General features: G+C 35.2%; 1 protein-coding gene across 1 annotated transcript in view; it reads left to right on the top strand.

Moving 5' to 3' along the window:
- Positions 1 to 26,023, top strand: part of ADGRV1 (adhesion G protein-coupled receptor V1) — a 549,981-nt gene that overhangs the window by 60,070 nt on the left and 463,888 nt on the right. The window contains exons 12-21 of the mRNA XM_044265783.1: positions 2,624 to 2,750; positions 2,858 to 3,043; positions 4,035 to 4,215; positions 4,947 to 5,110; positions 6,212 to 6,335; positions 7,950 to 8,216; positions 12,996 to 13,122; positions 13,914 to 14,131; positions 14,679 to 15,422; positions 18,424 to 18,797. Of these exons, the coding sequence (XP_044121718.1) occupies positions 2,624 to 2,750; positions 2,858 to 3,043; positions 4,035 to 4,215; positions 4,947 to 5,110; positions 6,212 to 6,335; positions 7,950 to 8,216; positions 12,996 to 13,122; positions 13,914 to 14,131; positions 14,679 to 15,422; positions 18,424 to 18,797 (2,512 nt within the window). The remainder of the gene's footprint in view (positions 1 to 2,623; positions 2,751 to 2,857; positions 3,044 to 4,034; positions 4,216 to 4,946; positions 5,111 to 6,211; positions 6,336 to 7,949; positions 8,217 to 12,995; positions 13,123 to 13,913; positions 14,132 to 14,678; positions 15,423 to 18,423; positions 18,798 to 26,023) is intronic.

Here is a 26,023-nt window from a genome sequence, read left to right as displayed (position 1 = left end):
AGGAAATTCATTTAATTTTATATTAAAATGTTTTAATTCAATTAGCAATAGTGTTTACTTATATTATCTAAATTGTACATGAGTAAGAATGAGCCAGTAACATTTGAGTGTTCTAAGATACATTTAATTAAATAAATGTGAGAATAACATCTACAATTAAAAATTACATGTTTTATCTAAACCTCATCTTGATTTTACAAATTTTTAACAAAACTAAAATGAAAGAATGAATGGTAGTGTTATTACAATGTTATGATATAATAATACAACAGAAATAACACTTTATTGTGGTACCTTACACTTGATCTTAGCCAAAAGGCTGAGAAGCGATTTTTTGGTGGTACTTTATATAACTTTCTCTAAAGTCAAATTCAAATGGCAATTCTCTATATTTAGTACAGATAAAAGTTGCTCTGGAGTTAAACAGTTTGTAATGCTTTCAGTATCATGCCAGTTAAAAATATTTTACTGTTTAGTTTTCCCCAAATCAGAAAAAAATTTCACTTTGCCAGTGTATTTCAGAAAAATTTTCGTATATATTGTGTATAACCCCATATATATAAATAGTGTCATTTGACCTTGCAAATGAAGCCCTGGGGTTGTGCATCTTGACATGTATTTTTCAAGACTGTTTGAAAATGCATTACACTGGGGATTTGGAGAAGTATTTAGATTTCCTGATACGAAGTTCTATTTAAATAATATTTGTCAGAGTTAAAAGACAAAAATGCTATCTTGTGGCTTCTTAATTATATTTCTAGGCAACTGATGAAAGGTATGTATTTCTTTGCTTCTAGAGTTTTTTATTTTTTCAAAGAATAACTGGGTTTCGGTCTGAGGATGAAGATTTTTGTTTTTTTTTTTTTAAAACCTCACTAAAGCTACTAAGTAATTATAAGTCAAGCTGAATGAGATTTGCTCAGCTGCTGTGGCCTGTGAGCACGCACCGTGTTTGGCAGACCCCAGTGCCTTGGAGCAGGCCTGGAAAGGAATGTCTTCCGTGGGTGTTGACATGCTGGCTGTCCATGGGGTCATCTTCCCTAAGTGGGAACTGCTGAAACTCTTGCTAGCGTTTGTCAATAGCAGAGAAGCCAGTGTGCAGAATTCCCATAAAGTAAACATTACTGGCTTGTGGAGGAAAAAAAAGGAAAGCTTTCTTTAGCTTTATTTTTCCTCTATCGTTCAAATTTCTAGCAGTATTAAGTGAGATTTTGGCAAATGGTGTCTGTCTCCTTTTCCCCCTCCCACCCTTCTTTCTGTGTTGACAGGGTAGAAACTGAAAGGTTTGTCGTGTATTTTGGGTAAGTGTACAAAATAATGCCTTGGTTTTGGTTGTTCAGCCTTTTTGCTTTTCAAGCCATTGTGTTAGGCAAGGCTGTGGTTCTGCATGACCGCAGGTCTTGAGAAGTTTTGCTTGATGCCTGCGCATGCTTTGTGTGTCGTTTCATTTTCTAATGGTAAGGGGAACATGTATGTAATATGGGTATATTCACTGTGAAAATCACATGACTGGATTAACGATGTAACAAATAACTGTCCTATTATTTGGGCTGTCTCTTCTGCGGTCACGAGTATGCTAGGTGTGGGTTGTCAGATTTCCAAAAGCTAGGGAAGGAAGATAATTCTGATTTTCTATTACATAGGAAGTGAGCTGTCTTTTCTACGTATTGATTCTGGCTTCATTGTAATTTTGAGGTCTGATCTTGAGTACTTTTTGGTTCAACAGAAAGTGACATTTGGGAAGGTTTAGAGCATACCGCAGGTCTGAGAATTCTCAAAGAGTATGCAGGCTTTAAATTCCCAGAGCCCTGCGTCTCAGTCTCTTTGATCATTCTAATTATACACCGACCATAAAAACCAGAAATATAAAAAAGTCTTCTTTAAATATGTTCTTTTGAGAGATGTGTAGAAATTGCTCAACAAGTCATGCATCTCAGATCCATAATATTCCATGTTTTTTTTTTGGCATATGTTCTATATTTTCTTTTATAATAACAAAAAAGGAAGTTAAAAGTGAGGTGAATAGAATTATATGAAAGGTCAAAAATATTTCTAAAATCTAATCATAACTTTGTTTATGTTTGATCAGTGTGGCTTGTTTTAGCCCGTGCAGTTATCCAACTTTTATTTAGTTAGTATAATCTTATGTCATTAGATTTTTTAAAAATTTAAAAATTTTTAAAAATTCAAGTGCATGTAAAGATAAAGCAATTTTATTTAAATGTATTTTCTAACTACATCTTATAAATTAAATTTTCATAAAACTGTAAACAAACCTGTAGATTTTGTTCTTTATAAAAATATATTTATAGCCTTTGATTACTTATTTTATGGTATACTTAGACAATAATTTTGGTGTACAAATATTTTTGAAATATCTGATTTCAGTCAAATATGAAAGATGTAATGAATTCAGAAATAGAAGTTCTTCCATAAATATTATGAATGAAAAGTATTTTGATCTTATTTAATTTTAATACGCTTAAATTCACTTTAAATTTCAACTCCTAATAACCTTCATATTCATTATCTGGAAGTGTTATAAATATTGTAAATAAGGCTGCAAAATTCAGTATGAAGATTAGAGGTAGCATGTTCCTTTTTTTCCTTCTGACTTCTCCAGGGTCAGTGTGGAAAATCAAGTGCTAAAATCTGGATATACTAGCTGTGACCTAATTATTTTGGAAAATGATGATCCTGGGGGAATTTTTGAATTTTCTCCTACATCCAGAGGACCCTATGTTATAAAAGTAAGTACGAAAGAAACTTTAGTCTATTTTGTACTTACAACCCCAGAAGAAAAATCTTGAAGAGTTTGAACTTCCATGGATTTTTGTTGTTGTTGTTGTTTTTTAAGGAAGGGGAATCTGTAGAGCTCCACATCACCCGATCCAGGGGAGCTCTGGTGAAGCAGTTTCTACACTACCGAGTAGAGCCGAGAGATAGCAATGAGTTCTATGGAAACACAGGGGTGCTAGAATTTAAACCTGGGGAATGGGAGATTGTAATCACGTTGCTAACAAGATTGGATGGAATACCAGAGGTACAGGTTTTTATTTTTTTCATGTGCTTTTGTGGAAAGCTGGTAGTGTCTAGTATATTATGAATATAAATCTTAAACATTGATAAGAAGATACAGGAGAAGTGAACAAGAAAGGCTTGAGAGGTCCTTACATTTGCAAAAGAAAAAAAAAAGCTTAAAAAACAAAGTGAGATTTATTCAACTTTGAATTATGTACATTTGTCCTACATAAGGAAATACCAAATGATATGAAATGATTGTGATCAGTCTTCATCTTCTTTAAGCTTTGTTTATGTTTTGTTTTATTTTATGTCACCTGTTTGAACTTTTAATGATGTGGGTTTGAACTGAAGTTTTTCTGTAAAATCACTTTTTAAAAAATTTTTATTATTTTATTATTTTTTAAAGATTTTATTTATTTATTTGTCAGAGAGAGAGGAGCTAGAGTGAGCACAGGCAGACGGAGTGGCAGGCAGAGGCAGAGGGAGAAGCAGGCTCCCTGCCAAGCAAGGAGCCCGATGTGGGACTCAATCCCAGGACCCTGGGATCATAATCTGAACTAAAGGCAACTGCTTAACCAACTGAGCCACCCAGGCGTCCCTGTAAAATCACTTTTAAAAATAAATAAAGTTTTATATTAATGGAATCACATATTGTCCCATTGTGTTTGCACACCAATAAATAAGTAGTTTTTAAGTTAATTTTACTTTATTTACTCTTATTAACTTAAATAGCTGGATCATCAGTGATAAGGTCCAGTCTTCTTACTACGTCAGTATAGAATTATGATTTTATCTTTTCCCTTTTTGCAGAATGTATACTTTCATATCTGATGTCTCACTTAATTGGTAGGAGAATGTTAGACAATTTTTTTAGGAATAAAGCAGCTCTTTTGTTTTTTTCTGTCAGTGGGATGTTTCTGGAAAACTATTAATATTCTTGAATAGATACATTTTTATTTGCTTTAAAATTTCAACTTTATATTTTTCCTAATTTGACATGTTCATTTTAGTTGGATGAACACTATTGGGTGGTCCTCAGCAGCCATGGTGAACGGGAAAGCAAGTTGGGAAGTGCTACGGTTGTCAACATAACGATTCTAAAAAATGATGATCCTCATGGGATTATAGAATTTGTCTCTGATGATCTAATTGTTATGATAAATGAAAGTAAAGGAGACGATACCTATAGTGGTAATTTATTCTGCTTCTTATATTCTAGTACTGTTTACTGAAGAGGAAGTTAGTCATTTTTTAGTTTATTTCTTTAGTGAATAGTTACTTTTAGTTGTCCATCTGCCTTAAAAATTATATATAGTGCAGATATAAATATTTTAAAAATCATATTTAGAATTGCTATTTTTATTTCTTACATCAGTATTGTGATGATAACTGATGATTTCAGTTATATTTTGATTTCAATTAACCATATGTGGTAGAAGTCAAATACCGAAGAATGAAGTGAGTCAAATAGGAAAGACTTTAAAACTGAGAATTACTGGTAGGGAGCTATTACAGTGCCCTGAAATGAGAAGGATCTTATTTTTAGAGCAATGTTTGTCAGGTGAGAAAATTACTTTTGAGTGTGCAACTTCCTCTAGAAGCTTTTAGCACATATCCTTGTAGAACTTCGTCATAGGTCCACCTAATTAATCCCCATTCTGTTCCCTGTGCAGAATGATTTTTAAAACCCCAAACTGTGATAGAAAAGATCAAGGCCATTTATTTTATAAATGTTATACCTGAAGAAAGAAGACTAGGTTACTACATTTAGATACATAACTTGAGGCAATCTAAGCAAATGATTGATTTTTATTAAAAAGAGTTCTTACTTTTACTTTTGTTTTTTGAGCAGTTTCTTTACTCATCATTTTAGAATTGTTAAATATATATTCATATATATTATACACATTTGTATTTCACAGCTGTTTATGATGTAATAAGAAATCGAGGCACCTTTGGTGATGTTAGTGTATCATGGGTGGTTAGTCCAGACTTTACGCAAGATGTATTTCCTGTCCAAGGGACTGTTTTCTTTGGAGATCAGGAATTTTCAAAAAACATCACCCTTTACTCTCTTCCAGATGAGGTAAGTGTTGCATATGTAACTCTCTTTATTTGTTGTCATTGCTTAATATTTATTTTTTATTTAATAATTAGACATCTGGCAATATATTTTGTTATGAAAATATGTGATAAAGAATGCAGGTATGATAATGTCTAAGTAGAAGCCAAGAGAGAAATATTTTTTGTTTCCCTGAAGGCATCTTCAACTCTTAGAGAACTTACAGTTGCCAGTGACACTGCATAGATGTTAAATATCAGGGATTCAAGGTGAGGTTAAGTTCTCAGCTTATACTTTGGCCATTTGAAGCCAAGGGTACCATCTACCAAATATTCTATTGATGCATTCTCAGAATCAGGACAGTCATCAGATGGATCATGGACCCAGGGCAGTGGTCATTTTATTGGTAATGAAGAGAAAGAACTTAGGAACAATGGGAGTGGACCTTTCCGAGCAGAGCTATGTGTAAATGGTCCCAGAAGCCTGTCTTCTTTCCCTTGGGCTTGTTCCTTAAGACATAAAATTCCAACAGCAACAGTCTTCTATTTTAGGATATGGAGAACACTAGTTTACATGGTGGAATGAAAGAGAAATAGTGTCCAACTAGAGATTTATATAGGCTCAGAGATGGTGGAGTATCTCATCTTGGTAGGACATGGGAATGAGGTCTTTATGGGTGAAGCTTCAGTGAGGTTTGTAAGAGGCCTTTGAGAGCTAGCTCAGCTTTTGTTACTTTTATGAGCTCTGTTCTAAATGGGTTAAAAATTCATTTTTCTGTTTTTTTCTTGTAAATAACATATATCCCATCTTCTTACAGAAATAATGTGACCTGTGCAGTATTTATATTTTTTGCTTATGTAGGCAAAATCCCTCTCTCTCTCTCTCTCTCTCTCTCTTTTTTTTTTTATCACATTTTATGAGTCAGAAAGAAGTGACTTTTTGGATGACATGCATATTAGAATGTTTTTTTGGGTCTGAGTCCTACTTGAATCAGAAATGGTGATGGACTTTAGTCCTGTCATTAATAGAGCTATTTTTTAAAAAGATAAAAATAATTTAGGAATATATAATGGAATTATTTATACAAATCACCTAACTTAAAACATGTGTCATATTTTCCAAAAGATTCCAGAGGAAATGGAAGAGTTTACCATTACTCTACTTAATGCCACTGGAGGAGCTAAAATAGGAAATAAAACAACTGCAACTCTGAGGATTAGAAGAAATGATGACCCCATTTATTTTGCAGGTGATGTTGCTATCTTTTTTGAGTGAGCTTACATCTTTTTAAATAGTAGATATATATGTTTTCAATAACTTTCATAATTGAACATTTTCAATTCAGCACAATGGAAACATTTGAATATGATTTCATGATTTGTTTGGATGATCATTATTCAACCCATTTGATGTTTTAAGAAATATATATATATATAATATTTAAGATTTTATTTATTTATTTGACAGAGAGAGAGATCACAAGTAGGTAGAGAGGCAGGCAGAGAGAGGGGCAAGCAGACTTCCTGCTGAGCTGAGAGCCCGATGTGGGGCTCCCCCTTCCAGGACTCTGGGATCATGACCTGAGCTGATGGCAATGGCTCAACCCACTGAGCCACCCAGGCACCCCAAGAAACATTTTTAAAGGTCTCGTGAAGGAAAAAGAAAATAAAAAAAACAAGTACTATTTTATTAGCTTTGTTCTTCCTCTGCCTTCAAATTCCAGGGTATTTCTTTTGTGTTTGTGTAAGAAAGGATACTCTTCCATGAAATTTCTTCCAGTTCATGATGTAGCCAGTTCATGGTCTGGGTATTATACCTAATTGATGCTCACTTACTTAAAACCTCATCTTTACTGGACATGTAAATTAAGGCTTCCCCATTCTTCTTTAGAACTCTCTTTTGCCACCCAAGACATTTCTTAGTTTTTATTTTATTTTAATTCAAGTATAGTTAACATATAGTGTTATATTAGTTTCAGGTGTACAATTTAGTGATTCATTACTTCCGTACATCACCTGGTGCACTTCTTAATACCGTAACCTATTTCACCCATCCCCACCCCCAACTTTCCCTCTAACATTTAGTTTGTTCTAACCATTAGTTTGTTCTCTATAGGTGACAGTTTTTAGTTTTATTTGTGAACTTAATTGGTATCTAATTCCTTCCCTTTTTTTTTTTCTTTTGGAAGACTTTGTTTATTTATTTGACACAGAGAGAAAGAGAGAGTGACACAAGCAGTAGAGAGCAGGCTCCCCGCTGAACAGGGATTCCAATGAGGGCATGGTTCCAGGACCCTGGGATCACGACCTGAGCTGAGGGCAGATGCTCAGCTGACTGAGCCACCAGGTGCCCTAGCGTCTAATGCTTTATTAAGCTCTTTTTTGCAAGCTGTTCAATTTACAATTGCAGGAATCTTTTAAAGATCTTCAATTTTATTGCTTCATATTTTCAACCTCCAGTTAACATGTATATAATGAATTAGTCCTGTGATCAGCATTCTAACTGCTGTAGCAAAATTAAAATATAAGGTATCAGGGTTTATTCTCAAGGAAGTTACAATCTAGATTTGGAAATGAGGTATATGAAACAGTAGACCGAGGATTTCAGATAGCAACTAATTTACTAACAACTTAGAAGTTGAAGACAGTGGCTTCTGTAGGAATTAAGGCAAGGGGAAGCTTATTGACTAGAAGTCATCAGAGAAGCCTTCATGGAGGAGTCGGCACCAGAGCTGAATCTTTAAGCAAAGACACAATGGAGGGTATTTGTTTTGTGGGCAGGGAGAAACATGAAGTGATATGAAAATATATAGATGGGATCAGAAAAGCTCACATGTTTCTTCTTTTCTTCACCAATATTTCAGAACCCCGTGTGGTGAGAGTTCGGGAAGGTGAGATTGCTAACTTCACAGTGCTCAGAAATGGATCTGTTGATGCTGCCTGCACCGTCCAATATGCTACCATGGATGGGAAGGCTACCGCCAGAGATGGAGACTTTGTTCCCATTGAAAAAGGAGAAGTCCTTGTTTTTGCAGTTGGAAGTCGAAAGCAGGGGATATCTGTATTCATTAATGAAGATGATATCCCAGAAACAGATGAGCCCTTTTATATTATCCTCTTTAATTCAACAGGTAAATCAATTATATTTTTATGGCAGACCTCTTGTTTTCGTGCTTTTATCAGGATGACATTAATTGTTTAACTGTCATCGATGGTGCTCGCTTCGGCAGCACATATACTAACTGTCATAGATGACCGTTTGAGAGCAGAATTGCGTATTTTATTGCTTTCTTGTGGGAAAGAGTGAAGAATGTGTGTGTTGAATCTTCAAGTACCTGGTATACTCTGTGGCATTGTTTTCAATCTTTTTCCACAATGTAGCATACGGAGAAAAGTATGATATCATGTAAGGAATAGAAATCTTCTAGCTAAGGCTACCCTGAGCCTTGTTTAGTAATCCTAGGTCTTAGGGCATCAGGATTCTGTAAGCCCTTGATCTTCTAGCGTGGCACCGGTCATACTGGCTGGGAAGCCACCTGTAGATGTCTATTTGGTAATTCTCTGGAGCCGTAGCCATAATGAATGATAATTTGCAGGGGGGAATAGATGGGCTCTTTCTTCTTCTCTGTACTATAAGTGAAGCAGGATGTTTGGACCTTAGTAGTTGGGTCCTAGAATATTTTGGCCCGACTTTTAGCAATTTGGAGAGGTTTTAGCTTGTTTTTATATTTATTCGTTTAAGTGTACAAAGAGCTATTTTCTTCTGAACACTTTGAGAATATGTTGAACACAGAATACCCCATCACCTCTGAATACATTGGTACATTTTTCCTACAAAGACGTTCTCTTATATAACCACAGTATAATCATTAGTATCAGGAAGGTAATTTTAACATAGTCATTGCTTGAGATACCCTTCAGGTTTCTCCAGCTGTCCCAATAATGTCCTTTCTATTAAAATCATGCATTGAATATAGTCGTCATGTCTCTAATCTCTTCAGTTTGGAGGAGTTCCCCAGTGTTTCCTTTATAACACAGGAATTTTATAATACATATTTATATGATTATATAATACATACATGCATATGATTACATAATACATATATATGAATACATAATATAATATATTTTATAATATATAATATGATATAAACCTTTAAAATACAGAAATTATAGGCTAGTTATTTTGTAGAACATCTTCCATTTTAGGTCTCTTTGATATTTCCCCATTATTATTAGTTTCAGGTTTTCATAGAATTGATTCTTTGTTCTTCCCATCTCTTCAGTTGACACATGATATTGTTTTGTCCCTTTACTGCAGTGTTTACTTTGACCACAATTTAGGTGGTGATTGCCCGGCTTCTCTCTTGTACTTTTTTCTTTGAAACTAATAAATATTTTGTGGGGAAGATGGATTATGCAAATACCATGTAACTCCTCAGACTTTCACCCTTTATCAGTATGGACTCATGATTTCTGTTTAATGCAATGGGTTATATTTCACTATTATTTTTTGTTCTGGTGGTCAAATTTTCCCAGATTTGGCTAGTGGCAGCCTGTTTGAGGGGACTTTTTTGTCTTTTTGACAGGTCCCTATTATTATGTGAACATTTTCTTACTTCCTGGCACAGCAAGCTGTTCCAAACTCATACTTTTCCTGTCACAACCCTGAAATTAGTCATTTTTCCAAGAAGCCCTGGTTCCATTTAGTGAAGATGTTATTTAGAAACCAGAATCTGGGCACTAGGTAAGCTTATTGTTACTGAGTTATGCTCCTTCTAGGCCCTTCTAGTGTACAGAGATTGGGAACATTTTTTATGTAGGTATGTATTTCCATATACATACATCTACACTTTTATATCTGCAGTTCTGTATCCAACTATATATTGAAAACCATGAGTTCGCAACAGTGTTTCCATTTCTGCCTATTGTCACAGGGTTTGTTGTAGTTTTTTTTCTTTCCATGTTTATCCCTCCCTTCTCGAAGAGTGTGAAATTCAGCCCTCTTTACTTTTAATATATTTACTTCTTTGATTGAGTCCCCTGGACCTACTCCCATTGCTGGGAGTATTGCCATAGTGAGATTGCCTTTCTTACCCCACACAAGGGTTCTGGCTTCCTGCTCGAAGATCTCTCCACCCGCATGTGGATGCCTTCCTATTCCACTCAGACTCCAACATCCAACAGTAAGGTTTTCTCCTGTGGAGATGCCCTCCTTACCCCTTCTTGTGCTGGGTCACTGTCATGCCGCAACTGTCCACCCTTACAGTGAATGCCTGTCTATGCTTTACCTTGTAGCTTCTGTACTGAAATATTCCAAAAGAGGAAAACGAAAAGAAAGAGGTCACTTAATTTTTGTTTGTGCTGCATTTCTCCACCATTTTGTCTATCTTTATCTCTCTCTATTTCCTTTCTCTCTTTCTCATTTTTCACATGACTTAGTAAGAAAATTTTAAAAAGTATTATCTTACCATCTCATGAAAAACAATTTAAGTTTGTAGCATAATGTCCACAAAAGAAATTTAGCAGTTGCAGAAAAACCCACAAATTAGGCCTTATGTAGACAAAACACATTTTGATGAATTCAGTCGTTGTCCTAAAATTTAAATGAAAGAAGTTACTACAGGTCAAAATAATTTTGGTGATATAGAAGTGAAAAACAGAAAAAAAAAGTGAAAAACAGAAAATTTTGCTGTTATGTATAGAAAGTGGATGAAGAAATGCCATTGTTTTAATATCGTTTGCTGTAGGAATAAGTTCTTGATTCCGTTTATTACTTTGGTGTCATTCTGGGGTTAAATTACTGTGTCCCAAACATCTCTGAGGTCAAAATGTCACTGGGTTCAAACTCTTATCAGGAACAAAATGTCATTATGATTAAAGTAGTGGATTGGAACGTCAAAACCTCTTATAAAGAGAATGGAAAATCACTGTGCAAGGAGAGGGTTGGCATTTATTTTGCAAAAATGCATCTTTGGGGAACTATGTAATTGGTATTGGAAGAGAGAGGGATGGAGAGAGGGGTGTTATTGGACGGCTGGACTGAAGTATACTGCCACTGCATTTGTCTTCAGTATTTTTCCATGTGTGGCGGCATCTGAGAAGCTAATGACTTTAGCTATGAAGAGTTGGATGACATAATTTGTGCTTTTACATCCCTTCTGTGTTCTTTATCTTCCACTTGCCTCTCCTCATTCATGATGTCATAACATCGAGGGTGATCAATGGCGGGAGGGCTGGACAGGAAGCATCTCCAGCATGACCTCGTGCTGGCAGTGGGTATCTGTGCCTGATAGTTAGTATTCATGGTATATATCCTAGATTGAATTATTGGATTAAAGGATGTGGCCATCCTCAGAGCCCTTGTTAAATATTGTCCATTCTCCCTGTGGAGAGACAGAATGAGTTTTTAGTACCACCTGTGTGACATGTTGCAGGATAAATGCATGTGATAACAGAACCCTGACAAAATTAGATTTTGTTATTTTTGTTTTTCTTCAATTTTATGATTATTTTTAGTTTTCTACTACTTTATATTGTCAGCATTTCCTATACAATGATTTACTATTTTTAATGTTTTTTCCATCTTTCTTTTTTAAAAAAAGATTTTATTTATTTATTTATTTCCCTCTTTCCTTCGGCTAATTATCAAGTAAGTTTGAGTACAGTTGTATATTTATATAAATTATTTTTAATGTGCTCGTTTGCTACATGTAATTTTTGATTTTATAATTTTAGTTTTAGTGTTGCCTTCTTCGGATTTTGAAAGTTTTCTTTCTTTCAGTTCAGCTAACATTCATAAATAAATTTTGTGTACCGGTTATGGAGCTCTACTCTGCTAGGGCATAGAATTGATTAAGAAGGGTTTGTTCAAGGATCTTATAGTAAAATGTGTATGTGTGTATGCATGTTTGTGTGTGTGTGTTACTAAACTAATGTGATAATCGTTATGATAGACTGACAAAGTGGGAAGTGCTACAGGAACACAGTGGAGCTGTTCTTACCTTAACTTTGGAATTCAGGGAAGAATTCCTGAGAGATATGTTGCTTGAACTGGTCCTGAGGACTAACAGGTGTTGAGAAAAAGTGAGGAGGAATTTTGCTTGCATAGGGAGCAGGAGAAGCAAAGAGGAAGAGCTTTGGACCTCGGGGAACTGATGAGAAGAGAACTGATATCTTGGTAGTAACAGGACTGACACACTCTGGATGGAACTCAAGTGGAAGAATCAATTTCAGCACAATTAAGATTGCTTTGTTCTGTGTATGACAGAATCAAACTACTGCCTGAAGACAGAGATTTAAAGGGAAATGCTCGAGCCAGTCATTCCAATTAATATGAACTGGAGTTTTTTTTTATGTTATGGGATGATTCTTTTATTATTTTTATGAAATCAGTTTACCTCAAAACTTTGGAATTAGATAAAACTATGTTTTTGATTTCTAATTAAACTGTTGAAGCAATATTCCTATTGCAAGGGAAAGTATCATGTGTGTTTTTCTTTTTTTTTTTTTTTAAAGATTTTATTTATTTATTTGATGGACAGAGATCACAAGTAGGCAGAGAGGCAGGCAGAGAGAGAGGGGGAAGCAGGCTCCCTGCTGAGCAGAGAGCCTGATGTGGGGCTCAATCCCAGGACCCTGAGATCATGACCTGAGCCAAAGGCAGAGGCTTTAACCCACTGAGCCACCCAGGCGCCCCATGGGAACGTATCATGTGTGTTTTTCAATGAACTACGTCTTCACCCAAAGACAAGTCACATTAAACTTGTTTAGGCATCTCTCTCTTATTTATGACCTTCAGTGAGGAAATGCTTGCTGAAATTTGAACTTGATTATAAAACTTCTTAATTTAAAATATGAATTTAACAGCAGCTTAACTACTCCTTTGTTGTTTTGACTTCTTAATTTAGGTGACACAGTGGTATATCAATATGGAATAGCTACAGTGATAATTGAAGCTAATGATGACCCAAATGGCATTTTTTCTTTGGAGCCCATTGACAAAGCAGTAGAAGAAGGAAAGACTAATGCATTTTGGTAAGTGTATTTGCATAAGGTAAATTCAAAATTGGATAAAATAAAACCTTCAGTATGCACAAGTTTGAAATATTGTTACTATTTCAAAAATTTGAAATTAGTTAAAAATTGAGTAATTTCAAAGCTGGTAGTGCAAATGAATGGTATACTTTATGTTGTTGCCACTTGTTTTAAAAAAAAAAAAAAGTACTTTAAGGGCACCTGGGTGGCTCAGTTGGTTGGACATCTGCCTTCAGCTTGGATCATGATCCCAGGGTCCTGGGATCAAGTCCCTCATCAGGTTCCCTGCTCAGGGGGCAGTCTGTTTCTTCCTCTTCCCTTCGCCCTGCTTGCGTTCTTTCTCACTCTCTTTCAAATAAATAAACTCTTAAAAAAAAAAAAAAGAATGACTTTAGGGGTAAAGGGAAATTATCATACCCACTCTCCTCATCCCAAATTCTGTCATCTGTCAGGATGGAGAGACTCCAGCTATCTGAGGTCTTCTCCTTTGCTTTTGAAAAACTTTTGCCAGTTTTCATCTAAATATTTTTCATTTGGGTTAGGAATTTATCCCTCAGTTTGGACTTGAAGACTATGACTTTTAAGACTGCTTCTCTTTGTTATTTAAAGTTCTGCCTCTTTCTCTTACCATGAGATTCATCATGGTTACTCAGTAAGGACTGGCTGACTGGTTTATATTAAAGACAATAAACAGAAAAAGAGTATTTCTGAGATAACACTGAAAGGTATCATTAGAGTAAAATTCACTACTTATACATTTTTCATAAAAATTAATTTTCTTTGTTATGTAGGATTTTGAGGCATCGAGGACACTTTGGCAATGTTTCTGTGGCTTGGCAGCTGTTTCAGAATGATTCTGCTTTGCAGCCTGGACAAGAGTTCTATGAAACTTCAGGGATTGTTAACTTTATGGATGGAGAAGAAGCCAAACCTATAATTCTCCATGCTGTTCCAGATAAAATTCCTGAATTCAATGAATTTTATATTTTAAAGCTTGTAAACGTATCAGGTGTTGTGTTTTTCCATCTTTTTTTATTTCACTACTGAAATTTAATGTTTCACAAGTAAATAATTAGAGCTGTATAGAAAATGCAATTAATGAAGAAGTAAGTGTATCTTGATTATTCAATTTTAAATGTCAACAACACCCTTTTGACAGAAGTGTTATTTTTAACATTCATTTTGTGGTCTTAGCTTGGTTAAATTTTATGGATGGAGACTTACATTCATCTTCCAACTTGTAAACAGATGTTTTTCACACCAAGTAGAGTATCTCCAATAAAATATTAATGGAAGTTAGGAAGTATACATTCATGAAGCTTAAAGCTTGATCTTTGTACCATTTAAACAATTTAAACAATCAATTTTCCCATCACTTTTGGTTTTCAGCACAGGAATTAAAACTCCCTAGTTAATATCCTCTTTTCACACTTGATTATTAATGAAATTATTCTGAACCAAAGAAGTTTGCTCATCAGATTCCTTTTGTCTTCCCCTTATATTATAAAGTACTTCAAATTCTGACTTCTTATTCATTATAAATCATCTTATTACAGGTGGATCCCCAGGTCCTGGGGGCCAACTAGCAGGAACCAACCTCCAGGTGACAGTAATGATTCCATTCAACGATGATCCTTTTGGAGTGTTCATCTTGGATTCAGAGTGCTTAGAGAGAGAAGTTGCAGAAGATGTACTCTCAGAAGATGATATGTCTTATATTACCAACTTTACCATTTTGAGGCAGCAGGGTGTATTTGGTGACGTACGAGTAGGCTGGGAAATACTGTCTGGTGACTTCACTGATGGTTTGCCTCCAATGGTAGATTTTTTGCTGGTTGGAATTTTCCCCAGCACTGTACGTTTACAGCCACACATGCGGCGTCGCCACAGTGGAACAGATGCTTTGTACTTCAGTGGACTAGAGGGTGCATTTGGAACTGTTAATCCAAAATACCATCCTTCCAGGAACAACTCAATTGCCAACTTTACCTTTTCAGCTTGGGTAATGCCCAATGCCAATACAAATGGATTTGTTATAGCAAAGGATGATGGTAATGGAAACATCTACTATGGGGTAAAAGTTCAAACAAATGAATCCCATTTGACACTTTCTCTTCATTACAAAACTTTGGGTTCCAATGCTACATATATTGCCAAGACAACAGTCACAAGGTATTTAGAAGAAAATGTTTGGCTTCATCTTCTAATTATCCTGGATGATGGTATAATTGAATTCTACCTTGATGGAAATACAATGCCCAGAGGAATCAAGAGCCTGAAAGGAGAAGCCATTACTGATGGTGAGTGTCATCTTTATAAATAGGATTCTGAATTTTGGATCTAATAATGAATACTGTTTTTCTGAAAATAAATAAATTGGAAAAAAAATAAATAAAAATTTTGATTTCTTAAGAAGGCTAACAGGTATTAAAAATTCTGCTTGTGTATTGGTTTAATGATCTCGGGGTCCTGGGATCGAGTCCCGCGTCCGGCTCTCTGCTCAGCGGGGAGCCTGCTTCCTCCTCTCTCTCTCTGCCTGCCTCTCTGCCTACTTGTGATCTCTCTCTGTCAAATAAATAAATAAAATCTTAAAAAAAAAAAAAAACTTACACCTTCTAAGACCATAAGTTCTGTACTGAGTGTTGTAGAAATGAATCAGGCAGTGTCTGCCCCTGAGGTACGTAAAATAGGTTCCGGGAGAGAGAGATGCAAAGAGATCACTTTAGCGTGTTGTGGAAGAAAGGAAAAGATTATGATGGAGGAATATTTATCCTTCCACTGGTAGGAGGAGGGATGGGGCATGATAATTCTATTTAGAAAAAAGAGCAGAGATGTAGAAATGTGAAAGAGCATATGTGTTTGGGGAATTCTTGCTTGGGAGGTCTTGTTGGAGGTAGAGTGTGGTGGGCGTAGGTTAAAGAGGAATCAAGAAAGAAAAAGTACTTTTAAAAGCCCATCAATTACAGGGTTGTTTTGTTTTTTGTGTTTTGTTTTTTTTTCAAAGATTTTATTTATTTATTTGACAGAGAGAGACACAGTGAGAGCTGGAACACAAGCAGGGAGAGTGGGAGAGGGAGAAATAGGCTTGTCATTGAGCAAGGAGCCGGATGCAGGGCTCAATCCCAGGACCCTGGGATCATGACCTAAGCCGAAGGCAGACGCTTAATGACTGAGGCACCCAGGCGCCCTTACAGGGGTTTATGGTATCAGTAGATAAAGTGGTGAATTCTATGGAGAGCTTTGAAGAAATAATCTTTGTTGTTTTTAAGCTGGATCATTGCTGTTTCTTTGAGAAATATATCTTTGTGCATATTTAAACACAAACATTGGTTATCTTCATTATAATCACCATTTCCTTCCCAGGCCCCCTATCCTAGGATGTGATCATTTTTTTTACTTAGTAAGAAAGTAGAGCACAGCTTGTACAGTTATAGCTTAATAGAATAATTTCTTCTGAACCTCCTGAACTGGATATCTGGTTGTCTTTTTGGTCCCAGTAGAAAAAAAGACAGGCAAAGGAAACAACATGTATACACTACTGATTTCAACTGCAAGGACTATGTTTATAGCACTTTGTAGCATTAAATTAATCACCTTTTGATTGTGTGAATACGTTGATTCATTTGGTTATGGCATGTTGTTAGAATGAGTGGGAAAGATTGAGGAAAGTGAGAGCTGGGTGTTTCTTTTCCCTGTTTAGTTTACTGTAAGGAACTTAGGTTATTTTTGTAATTTGTAACTTGGAAAGGAGAATTTTAAAGTTTATATAAAACTTAAATTTACTGATGAAATATATGTTTAGTATAAAATATATAAAAGTGTACATGTTGCAACTATACAAGTAGATCAGTCTTTAAAACTTTATGTGCAGGGGCACCTGGGTGGCTCAGTGTGTTAAGCCGCTGCCTTCGGCTCAGGTCATGATCTCAGGGTCCTAGGATCGAGTCCCGCATCGGGCTCTCTGCTCAGCGGGGAGCCTGCTTCCCTTCCTCTCTCTCTGCCTGCCTCTCTGCCTACTTGTGATCTCTCTCTGTCAAATAAATAAATAAAATCTTAAAAAAAAAAAAAACTTTAAATGCATCAGTTTCAGCACCTGTGTAGCTAGCCCCCAGAGCATGAAACAGCATTCCAGAAGCCCCTGGCTCTTCTCCAGTCACTAACTCACCAGCCTGCCCACCTTCTATTGCCATTTCTAAGAGCATAAGATTAGCTTCTCCTGTTTTTAAATAGTAAATAGTTTTTAAGTAATTTTAATAGTTTAATAATTTTTTAAATAGTAAATAGTAAATAGAATTGAGCAGTGTGTATACTTGAGGGCCTGGCTTCTTTTGCCCAGTATTGTTGATACTGTTTATCCATACTTCTGCCTGTTGTAGATATATTACTCTTACTAGTAAATAGTCCGCCCAGAACCACTGGAGAACACATGGAGGTCACTGTGATAATGATGCAGGATACTTCTGACCACCCTGAGAGAACCACGTGGGTAGTGACTTGTAAAAAAAAGGTGCCTTGAAAAAAAAAAAGAAAAGGTGCCTTGGTGGATAATTTTGATAAAAAAAAAATTGCTTGTACTTTTTTCCCCCAAAACACTGCCAAGCTCTCATCTTATATAAATGTCTTACTTGAGTTATTGGAGAGAGAATAAGTAAAGAAGTAAGAAAGTAAAGTAAAGAAGTAAAGAAGTAAGAAATTTTGAAAAAGATTGTTATTGATATAGAGTAATATAATCAGGCTGCCTGTTGTGATTTCCATGAACAAGTCTGTAAGACTTGCCTATGATACCGTTACTGGGAAGGAATACTTCTTTTTCTACTTCCTTTGCATTAATTGTTTGGATAAAGAGTTATATTTGGCCCATGAAAACTGTTGTTGAATTCTCACAGCTTTATTTAACTCAAGATGTATTTCTAATATATTAAGCTTTGACATTCTCAAAGAATAGTAATAAAATAAAAAAGTTTTAAAAATTGTGACTAAATTGAATCATTGCATTCTTAGGTGTGCAAGGAAATTTTAAAAATTTTCTGGAAGAAATGTCTATCTAAATATACACCGATACAAACATGTATACATATACACTCATATATACACATGCACAAAATATTTTAAATCCCAGCAATTACAGATTCATGTCTCATTGTAACAGAAAGTAGCCTTTATTTGACTATATACTCGTCATGTGTTTTACTTAGCTAATAAAACCTCTCAACACAGTTGCTTCACTTTCTGAATTACACTTGTAATGTGGGACAGGATTCTTGTGGATATTTTAGCAATTAAACCCATTTCTAATTTCAGGTCCTGGAACACTGAGAATCGGGGCAGGAATGAATGGCAATGACAGATTTACAGGTTTGATGCAGGATGTGAGGTCTTATGAGCGGAAACTGACCCTGGAAGAAATTTATGAACTTCATGCTATGCCAGCAAAGAGTGATTTACACCCAGTTTCTGGGTATCTGGAGTTCAGACAGGGAGAAACTAACAAATCATTCATTATTTCTGCAAGAGACGATAATGAAGAGGAGGGAGAAGAATTATTCATTCTTAAACTAGTCTCTGTATATGGAGGAGCTCGCATTTCTGAAGAGAATACTACAGCAAGATTAATAATACAAAAAAGTGACAATGCCAATGGCTTGTTTGGTTTCACAGGAACTTGTATACCAGAGGTAAGTAGTGAGCTTGGGGAATTTTGGAGTTAAGAATTCCTTGTAGGTGGATTTGTTTGGAAGTTTGGGAGTGGGCTTTCTTTCATTTGGTAAAAGTGCTTAAGTATCTGTTATAAGCATGCTAGAGTCAAAGGTTGCAAAAGTGAATTATGAAGTCTTTGCTCTTATAAGTTCACAGTTTGAATCAGAGGATTAATCAGCTGATAGAAGTAATACCGAGTTAGCAAATGAAACTTTGGCAGTTATTTTTAAGGATAATATACTTCACAGAATGCACAGAATATTCCACGTGTCATTTACTTTGGCTACTCTCTGGATACTGCATAAGTAAGTGAAATGATATGTATCGAAAGCTTCTGAATAATAGTAATTGAAACTTTATTAAAATGTGATTTTTTTGCGGGTTTTTTTTTGTTTGTTTTTTGTTTTTTGTTTTTTGTTTGGTGAAATGTACTTGAGTAGTTACAACATTCCTCTGCGTTGGGTGTGATGCCTTCCTTATCACCTTTCTTGGCCAGCTTCATTCATTAGGCTGTTTTACTGTCCTTATCAGTTCCTTCCAAGATTTCGAAGATTCGTAATCATCTTGGTTTCCTGTTCAGTAATGTGAGATCTCATGATACCACTTCACAGGTGTTGAGTGTGACAGCAGCTCCATGCCCATGAAGGGATGCCAAGAAACAAGAGTCCTTCCTTTGCAAGTCGATTCTTGTAGATTTAGAAGGGCACTGTTGTAAATTGAAATAATTAAGAAAGCCATGAATTAATAGAGGGTGAAATAGTATCGTGGTCATAGGCCTGATTTAGCTCATATTGGGGAGCTAGCTCTCTGGACTGTCTTAATGCCCTTCTTAGCTCTTTGGTTTGGTGATCATCATAAGTGATTTTCAAATAGTGGGCTTTTTCTATACCAGAAATACTAGAATACCCTACACTAGGGAGGGCAGATGTCATACAAATGATAACTTAAAGAAGAAATATGTTTATCTATAATGATAATACTTTTAATTATTCAATCATTAAAGAATTTTACATGTTAGATATTTTATATACCCGACAACCTATAATACAACCGTAACACATATTATTTATGATTCTCTTCACTTAATAAGGTTAGAAACTGAAGCTTAGAGACCTGAAAAAATAACCCAAGTTGAATTAAATAAGACAGAATCAATGCCTGATTTAAAGCTTGGCAGTTCTCAGCACTAAATAAATATTAGTTTTACTTTTTTTTCTCCTAAGATACAGTAGGAAGAACTGGTATTTGAACCTATGTCTTGTGACTTCTAGTTTTGTCTTTCCCCCTATTTTTAGTATCATCATCTCTATTTTCAAAAAGACAGGTGGCTTCAACGGGTTGTGAGACCCATTAAGGTGCCATGTAAAATCGGCTTCCCTTTAATTCCCTTTATGACCTGGCATCTGCCACAATAGCTCTGGCTTCCTCCTGTTCAGCATACTGGTCAGATTCCTCTTTGGTTAGTATGTTTGAGTCAGACTTGCATGTTTCAGTTCCAGTCTTGGCACTTGGGCTTCCTTGCCTCTAATTGGAACACTGTCAATCCAGATCTTCAGAGCCAGTCATTCAGCAGTTCTAAAGACATCTCCTCAGTAAAGACTTGTTTGTTTAAGGTAATCGCTCATTCCCTTCTCCCAACTGGTTGTTCTCCATCTCTTCACCTGCTTCTACATTTTTGTAACATTGATTATACTCTTAAATTCCCTTTGTTATTTAGATGTCTACTTCTTTATTGGCTATCCCTTTCTATGATAGAGATAAAAGAACTCTGAATGTAATGAAGTCTTATTGTTCTTTATTGTATCTCCAACACCTAGGATGGAACATAATAGGTATTCAATAAATCTTAATTGAACTTATGAATGTATTTTAATAATAAGATAGGGGAAAGCTCATAGTTCAAACAACAAACACATTTAGATTCAGTTAGCTGCATAAACAACCAAACCAAACCAAACAAAACATAAATGTCAAAACTCTGCCCAAAATGAGGAATAGGTTTTGTGTGTTTCTTTGGCTTTGTGGGCCATTGTAATGAGTTTTTAATGCTGACTTGTCTCACAAGTTCCACTGATAGATTGTGTTGGTGTTGGTTTACCTCCATGTAGATATGTAGCTTTGCCTGTTTATAATAATCTTGGAATTTGAACAGGACCAATCAAAGTTTTTTTGTTTTTTTTTTTAAAGATTATTTATTTATTTATTTGTCATAGAGAGAGAAGCAAGAGCAAGCACAGGCAGACAGAGTGGCAGGCAGAGGCAGAGGGAGAAGCAGGCTCCCCGCCAAGTAAGGAGCCCGATATGGGACTCTATCCCAGGACGCTGGGATCATGACCTGAGCCGAAGGCAGCTGCTTAACCAACTGAGCTACCCACGCATCCCCAATCAAAGTCTTTAATTGCAGAAGAGAGAACTTTGCTATGTGGGCCACAACACCTATACTATTAGAACTTCTGGAAGGGAAGAAAAAATATGACACGTTGTTCTCCAAGCCCAAATGAGAGGGAAATAAAATATATCTATATTGTAAAGAGTAAAGTTTAGATGGTTTATATAAGAAAGCATTGCTGAGTCTACAGATCCAAAATTGGAATTTGTCAGGAATATTATAGAATTTTTATTCCTGAAAATATTAAGAGTGTAAGTATAGAATTCATATTTTTATCTTGGTGTGATTTGAAGACAGGAGTAATATTACTCTTATCATCATCAATATTTATTGATTGCTTACTCAAGTTGTGACTTGAAGTATGAGGTAGACCAAAGGGTTTTAATGTATTAGAGTCTGATTTCACATCGCAATTAAATACTAAGAAACTACCACTTGTCAAATGGGTATAATGTGGAGGAGGAATATCTATAACTATCTGTCAAGACTATTTAAATCCTTTTCTGGTTACATATGTCTGTGCGGCTGGATATTTTTCATATATTTCAACCAAATAACAAGTAACAGCAGAGAAATTGATTGTGAAAGGAGATATGAGAACCTAGCTGTCTTCTATTAAGTTAGGCATTGAAAGAGATATAAAAAATATGATTCAATGCCCCTTTGTCACTAATTTTTTTAGGATATAGGTTATTCACATAAAATACACTGCTTATATTAGCATGTAATGAGTTTATTATTATTTTAAAATGAATTAATATATCAATATTTACGTTTTTTTCCGTTTTCAATAGTAAAATGTCAAATATCATCAGATTTCACCAACATTAGCAAAAACCTCCTTGGGGTTCTTAATAATTTTTTTGAGTGTTTAGGGGTGTTGAAACTAAAAATGTGGGAATTGCTGGTTTACTCTATGCTTGAAATTGTCTGCAGGGTTTAAATTTTGTAGATATTTGCTTGATTTTTGGAAATAAAAACCACTATTGCTTCCATAGAGTCTTCATTGTGTTGTTGCAGTGACAGTGAAAAGTTAATTCTTTTTCTTATTCTTTCAAAAATGCTAAAGGCAGTCAAGGTATTTAAAGACTTGTAAGTCAGGTTATGCTTTTACAATTTCATAGATTCATGAAATAAAATAATATGAAGGTTAAAACGAAAGCATAATCACCTTAAATAATTAGAATATGCAGCATACGACACAGTCTATACTTGCCATATTCAAAGAGTAGATAATTATTTTGTGATTTGTTCCATCTTACCCAGGTACACCATATTCTTCTAAACAGCAGGTGCTTAATAAATTATAATTGGAAGAATGAATAAACCTGTATGTTGTTGAGCGCCCTAATGGGGCCATGCCAAGTAGGATTCCAGGTGGTATCTGTATTGAACAGATGACTGAGTTTTGTTGGGTCTGTTGCATAGCAACCACATTCTCATGTTTTCCTCCCGTGTTTTGTTTTTCTGTGTAATCTTTGATGTTACTTTCCCTCCACCTTTTTTTAACACTATTTTTGTATGCCCTACAGTCTGATATACCCAGTAATATAAAGTAATGAGATTGCTTTTCATAATGTTATTTTTTTATAACTAATACTTGGATTGCATTTTATATTTATTAAACTCACAGCTTAAGAATAAATTTAGAGACATTTTGAGAGGATCTTTATAAAAATGAGAATATTATTTAACTTGGACTGTGTTTGTTTTTAAGTGTCTGGTGTATGTTATGTGAAGAGGTTCCTTTAGATATAAGTGAAATTGATATAATCTGATATCACAGATCTTTACCTAAGTGTGAAACACAATAAAAAATTAATTGGATGTGTAATTTTAGGCATTAGCTTTAATCTTCCATTCCAATACAGAAAGCCAGTTTGTGGCTCAGTGCATATTTTTTCTGGGAAAATATGTTTTAAAAACTTTTCTGATGGTTAAGCTTTATAATTACTCTCCTGCAAATCTGAAGATTGAGGAAATTTTTGACTCAAAAGAAAACAGCAGTGACTACTGTTATTTCTTTTGAAAAACTGAATGATGGTGGTTTTGATGATTATTTCTTGATGTTTTGCTTCTCATATATGGGCCTAAACATTTGCTTATATCATGATTCCAAAGGCACTTAGATGTATAGAAACATCTAATTGTTTCTAACATACATCTAACATACATTAGATGTATGTACAGAAAAATATTTTAACTCTTTATTTCTTGTTTTAATTATCTTCTGTTATTAATAATGCCATCATCTGGTTCAGTATTTCCCAAAGTATGTGTGTGATGACCTTAATCAGAAATAGCTCATGTATATTCCAGAACACCATTCCTGATTGAGGACTCCATTTCTGAATCAGAATCTCTGTCAGGGAGATGAGATGGGAATCAAATATCTGAATTAAAAAATATCTTTTAATTCATATATATACATTTACATATATACATATATGAATATGTATACATATACATATCTTATATATACATATACATATATACATATATGAAATTTAAATAAATTTCATATATGTATATATAAAACAAGAGAAAATAGAATAATGAACCCCAGTGACACACCAGCTAAGCTTTGACATTTATCAGCCTTTTGTTAGTTTTCTCTCTCTCTCTCTTTTTTGTTAGTTTTCTCTCTCTCTCTTTTTTTTTTGACTGAATTCATTTTTAAAGCAAATCTCAGACACTATGTCATTTCTCTGCAAATTCTTAAGTATGAACAGTGGATTTTTATGGACCTTCGACATTTGAACCTTCTTCCCAATTGGCGAATTGTAATTTCCTTTATTGAATAAATTATTAATTCATTGGATTTTCTGTGAAACTTTTATGTGTAGCACATATTTGTACACAGTTGTATTGGGTATAGACAGCTTCTGTTTTTCTTTTTTTTTTTTAAGTTAAAAACAGTAGCTGATACATTTTAGTTAGGACTTTACTAAATGAAAACATGATTAAATAGCTTTTCCCCATGTGATTCCTGCAAATAAGAAGCTCCTTTCTTAGTCTTGGGTGCTGCATGGTAATTGCTCATTGACTTAGTAAGAAGTTGTAAGGAGATACAACGATTCCTGAATGTATCTTTGGATCTGTTTCATCCATGCCTCCAGCTAAAGGGGGAGTTCAATATTCATATATTGGGATTAGTGGCTTATTAATATAACTCATTAAAAATGTTCATTCTGGTTAAATTTTGGGGTGGAATAATAGGACATATGTGTTCCCATTATGATAGGGAGCAAAATGGGTGGAAATTTTTTTTCAATATGTAAGCATATGTATTTCTTTTTTTTTGTTAAGATTTTATTTATTTGACACAGAGAGAGAGATCAGAAGTAGGCAGGCAGAGAGAGAGGGGGAAGCAGTCTCCCTGCTGAGCGGAGAGCCCGAGGCAGGGCTCCATCCCAGGACCCTGAGATCATGACTTGAGCTGAAGGCAGAGGCTTAACCCACTGAGCCACCCAGGTGCCCCATCATATATATTTCTTGATAAAATGAGAGAATGCAGCATTATTTTTTGTAATTGTGTATGTATCTGTATGTTTGTCAAGGAGAAGAAATACAAAAATTTTACAGTACTTAATGTACAGGTACCAGAGAAGGTACTAGTTTTATCTCCACCCAAATCCATGAGGTATTATGATCTTCATTTTAAGGAGAAATCACGTGCCAAGTGATAGAGTGAAGAAACTCAGGACTTTGACCTTAAAGCCATACTCTTTCCATCACACATTTATGTACCGGCAGCTGTGATGAAAATGCTGATGTAGATGCCTAGGTAGAAGGTGGGGATTAAATTAGATGCTTATTGAGCACTTGGGTTTCTGTGCTGCTTCCCCTTCTCTGCAGCCTCAGGATTGGAGGGCACCACCTTCAGAGCACTCAGTTCTGCCATCGTATGTTTGAGGGGCTCCTAAAGATCACTGCACTATGCCAAATCGAATAGAGAAAACAAAGAATGTAAGGGGAAAATGGGTTAGACTACTACTCAAAAACTTAGTGACATGTAAGAGAAAGGGACCTAATAAGCAGTTTTATGTTCAATACTTACATACTGCAAGAAATATGGTATATAGCTAGGAAAAAACCCTTAAGTTTGCTAGCAAAAGCATGCATCAGAGGAAACTGCAGGTTGTATATTCTTGTGAAATAATGGAAGGAGTGTTATCTGACATCGGAGGGAAGATTGTCACATTAGTGACATTAGTGAAGTATGGGTAGAAACATGTGTGTTGCATGGAGTAGCTGGTAGAAGTTTCAGTTGTGTTTGTGTGTTCCCCCGTGGCTTGTTTCCGGTCAGTGCAGTTTTCTGTGTTCACCGTGTTTCTTGTTGATGAAATCATATAAACAAATGTGGAATCCACATTGCAGATTGTGGATTATGGATTATGGATTATCCATGTTACTCTCTCAGATACAGGAGTTGCATTGGAACAGTTTTATGATTTCAAAACCAATGTTACACCATAACTGATTATACTTGGTCCATTTCATTCCATCCTATAGTTCTCTTATCTCATCCAGTCTTTAAATAGCATTTATATAATGATATATTTATATACCATTTGCATGTGGCCTTAAATACCATTTGCATATTGATTCCTTCCAAATTTGTCATGTCAATCATGACCTCTCTCCAAAGTTCCAAACTCATTTCTCTAGCTGCCCACTTGACACATCCTTGGATATTTCATACTGGACATGTTTAAAAGTCAACTCTTTGACCTTTATCCTAAAACCTGTAACTAACTGGTGGAGGAGGAAAAATCAAGCCTGCTTCACCTGATTCTGGCTTGGCTTGATTTA

Source organism: Neovison vison, chromosome 1, assembly GCF_020171115.1.
Source record: "Neovison vison isolate M4711 chromosome 1, ASM_NN_V1, whole genome shotgun sequence".
In the NCBI taxonomy this organism is placed as follows: Eukaryota; Metazoa; Chordata; class Mammalia; order Carnivora; family Mustelidae; genus Neogale; species Neogale vison.
This window is presented reverse-complemented; position numbering and strand designations above follow the sequence as displayed.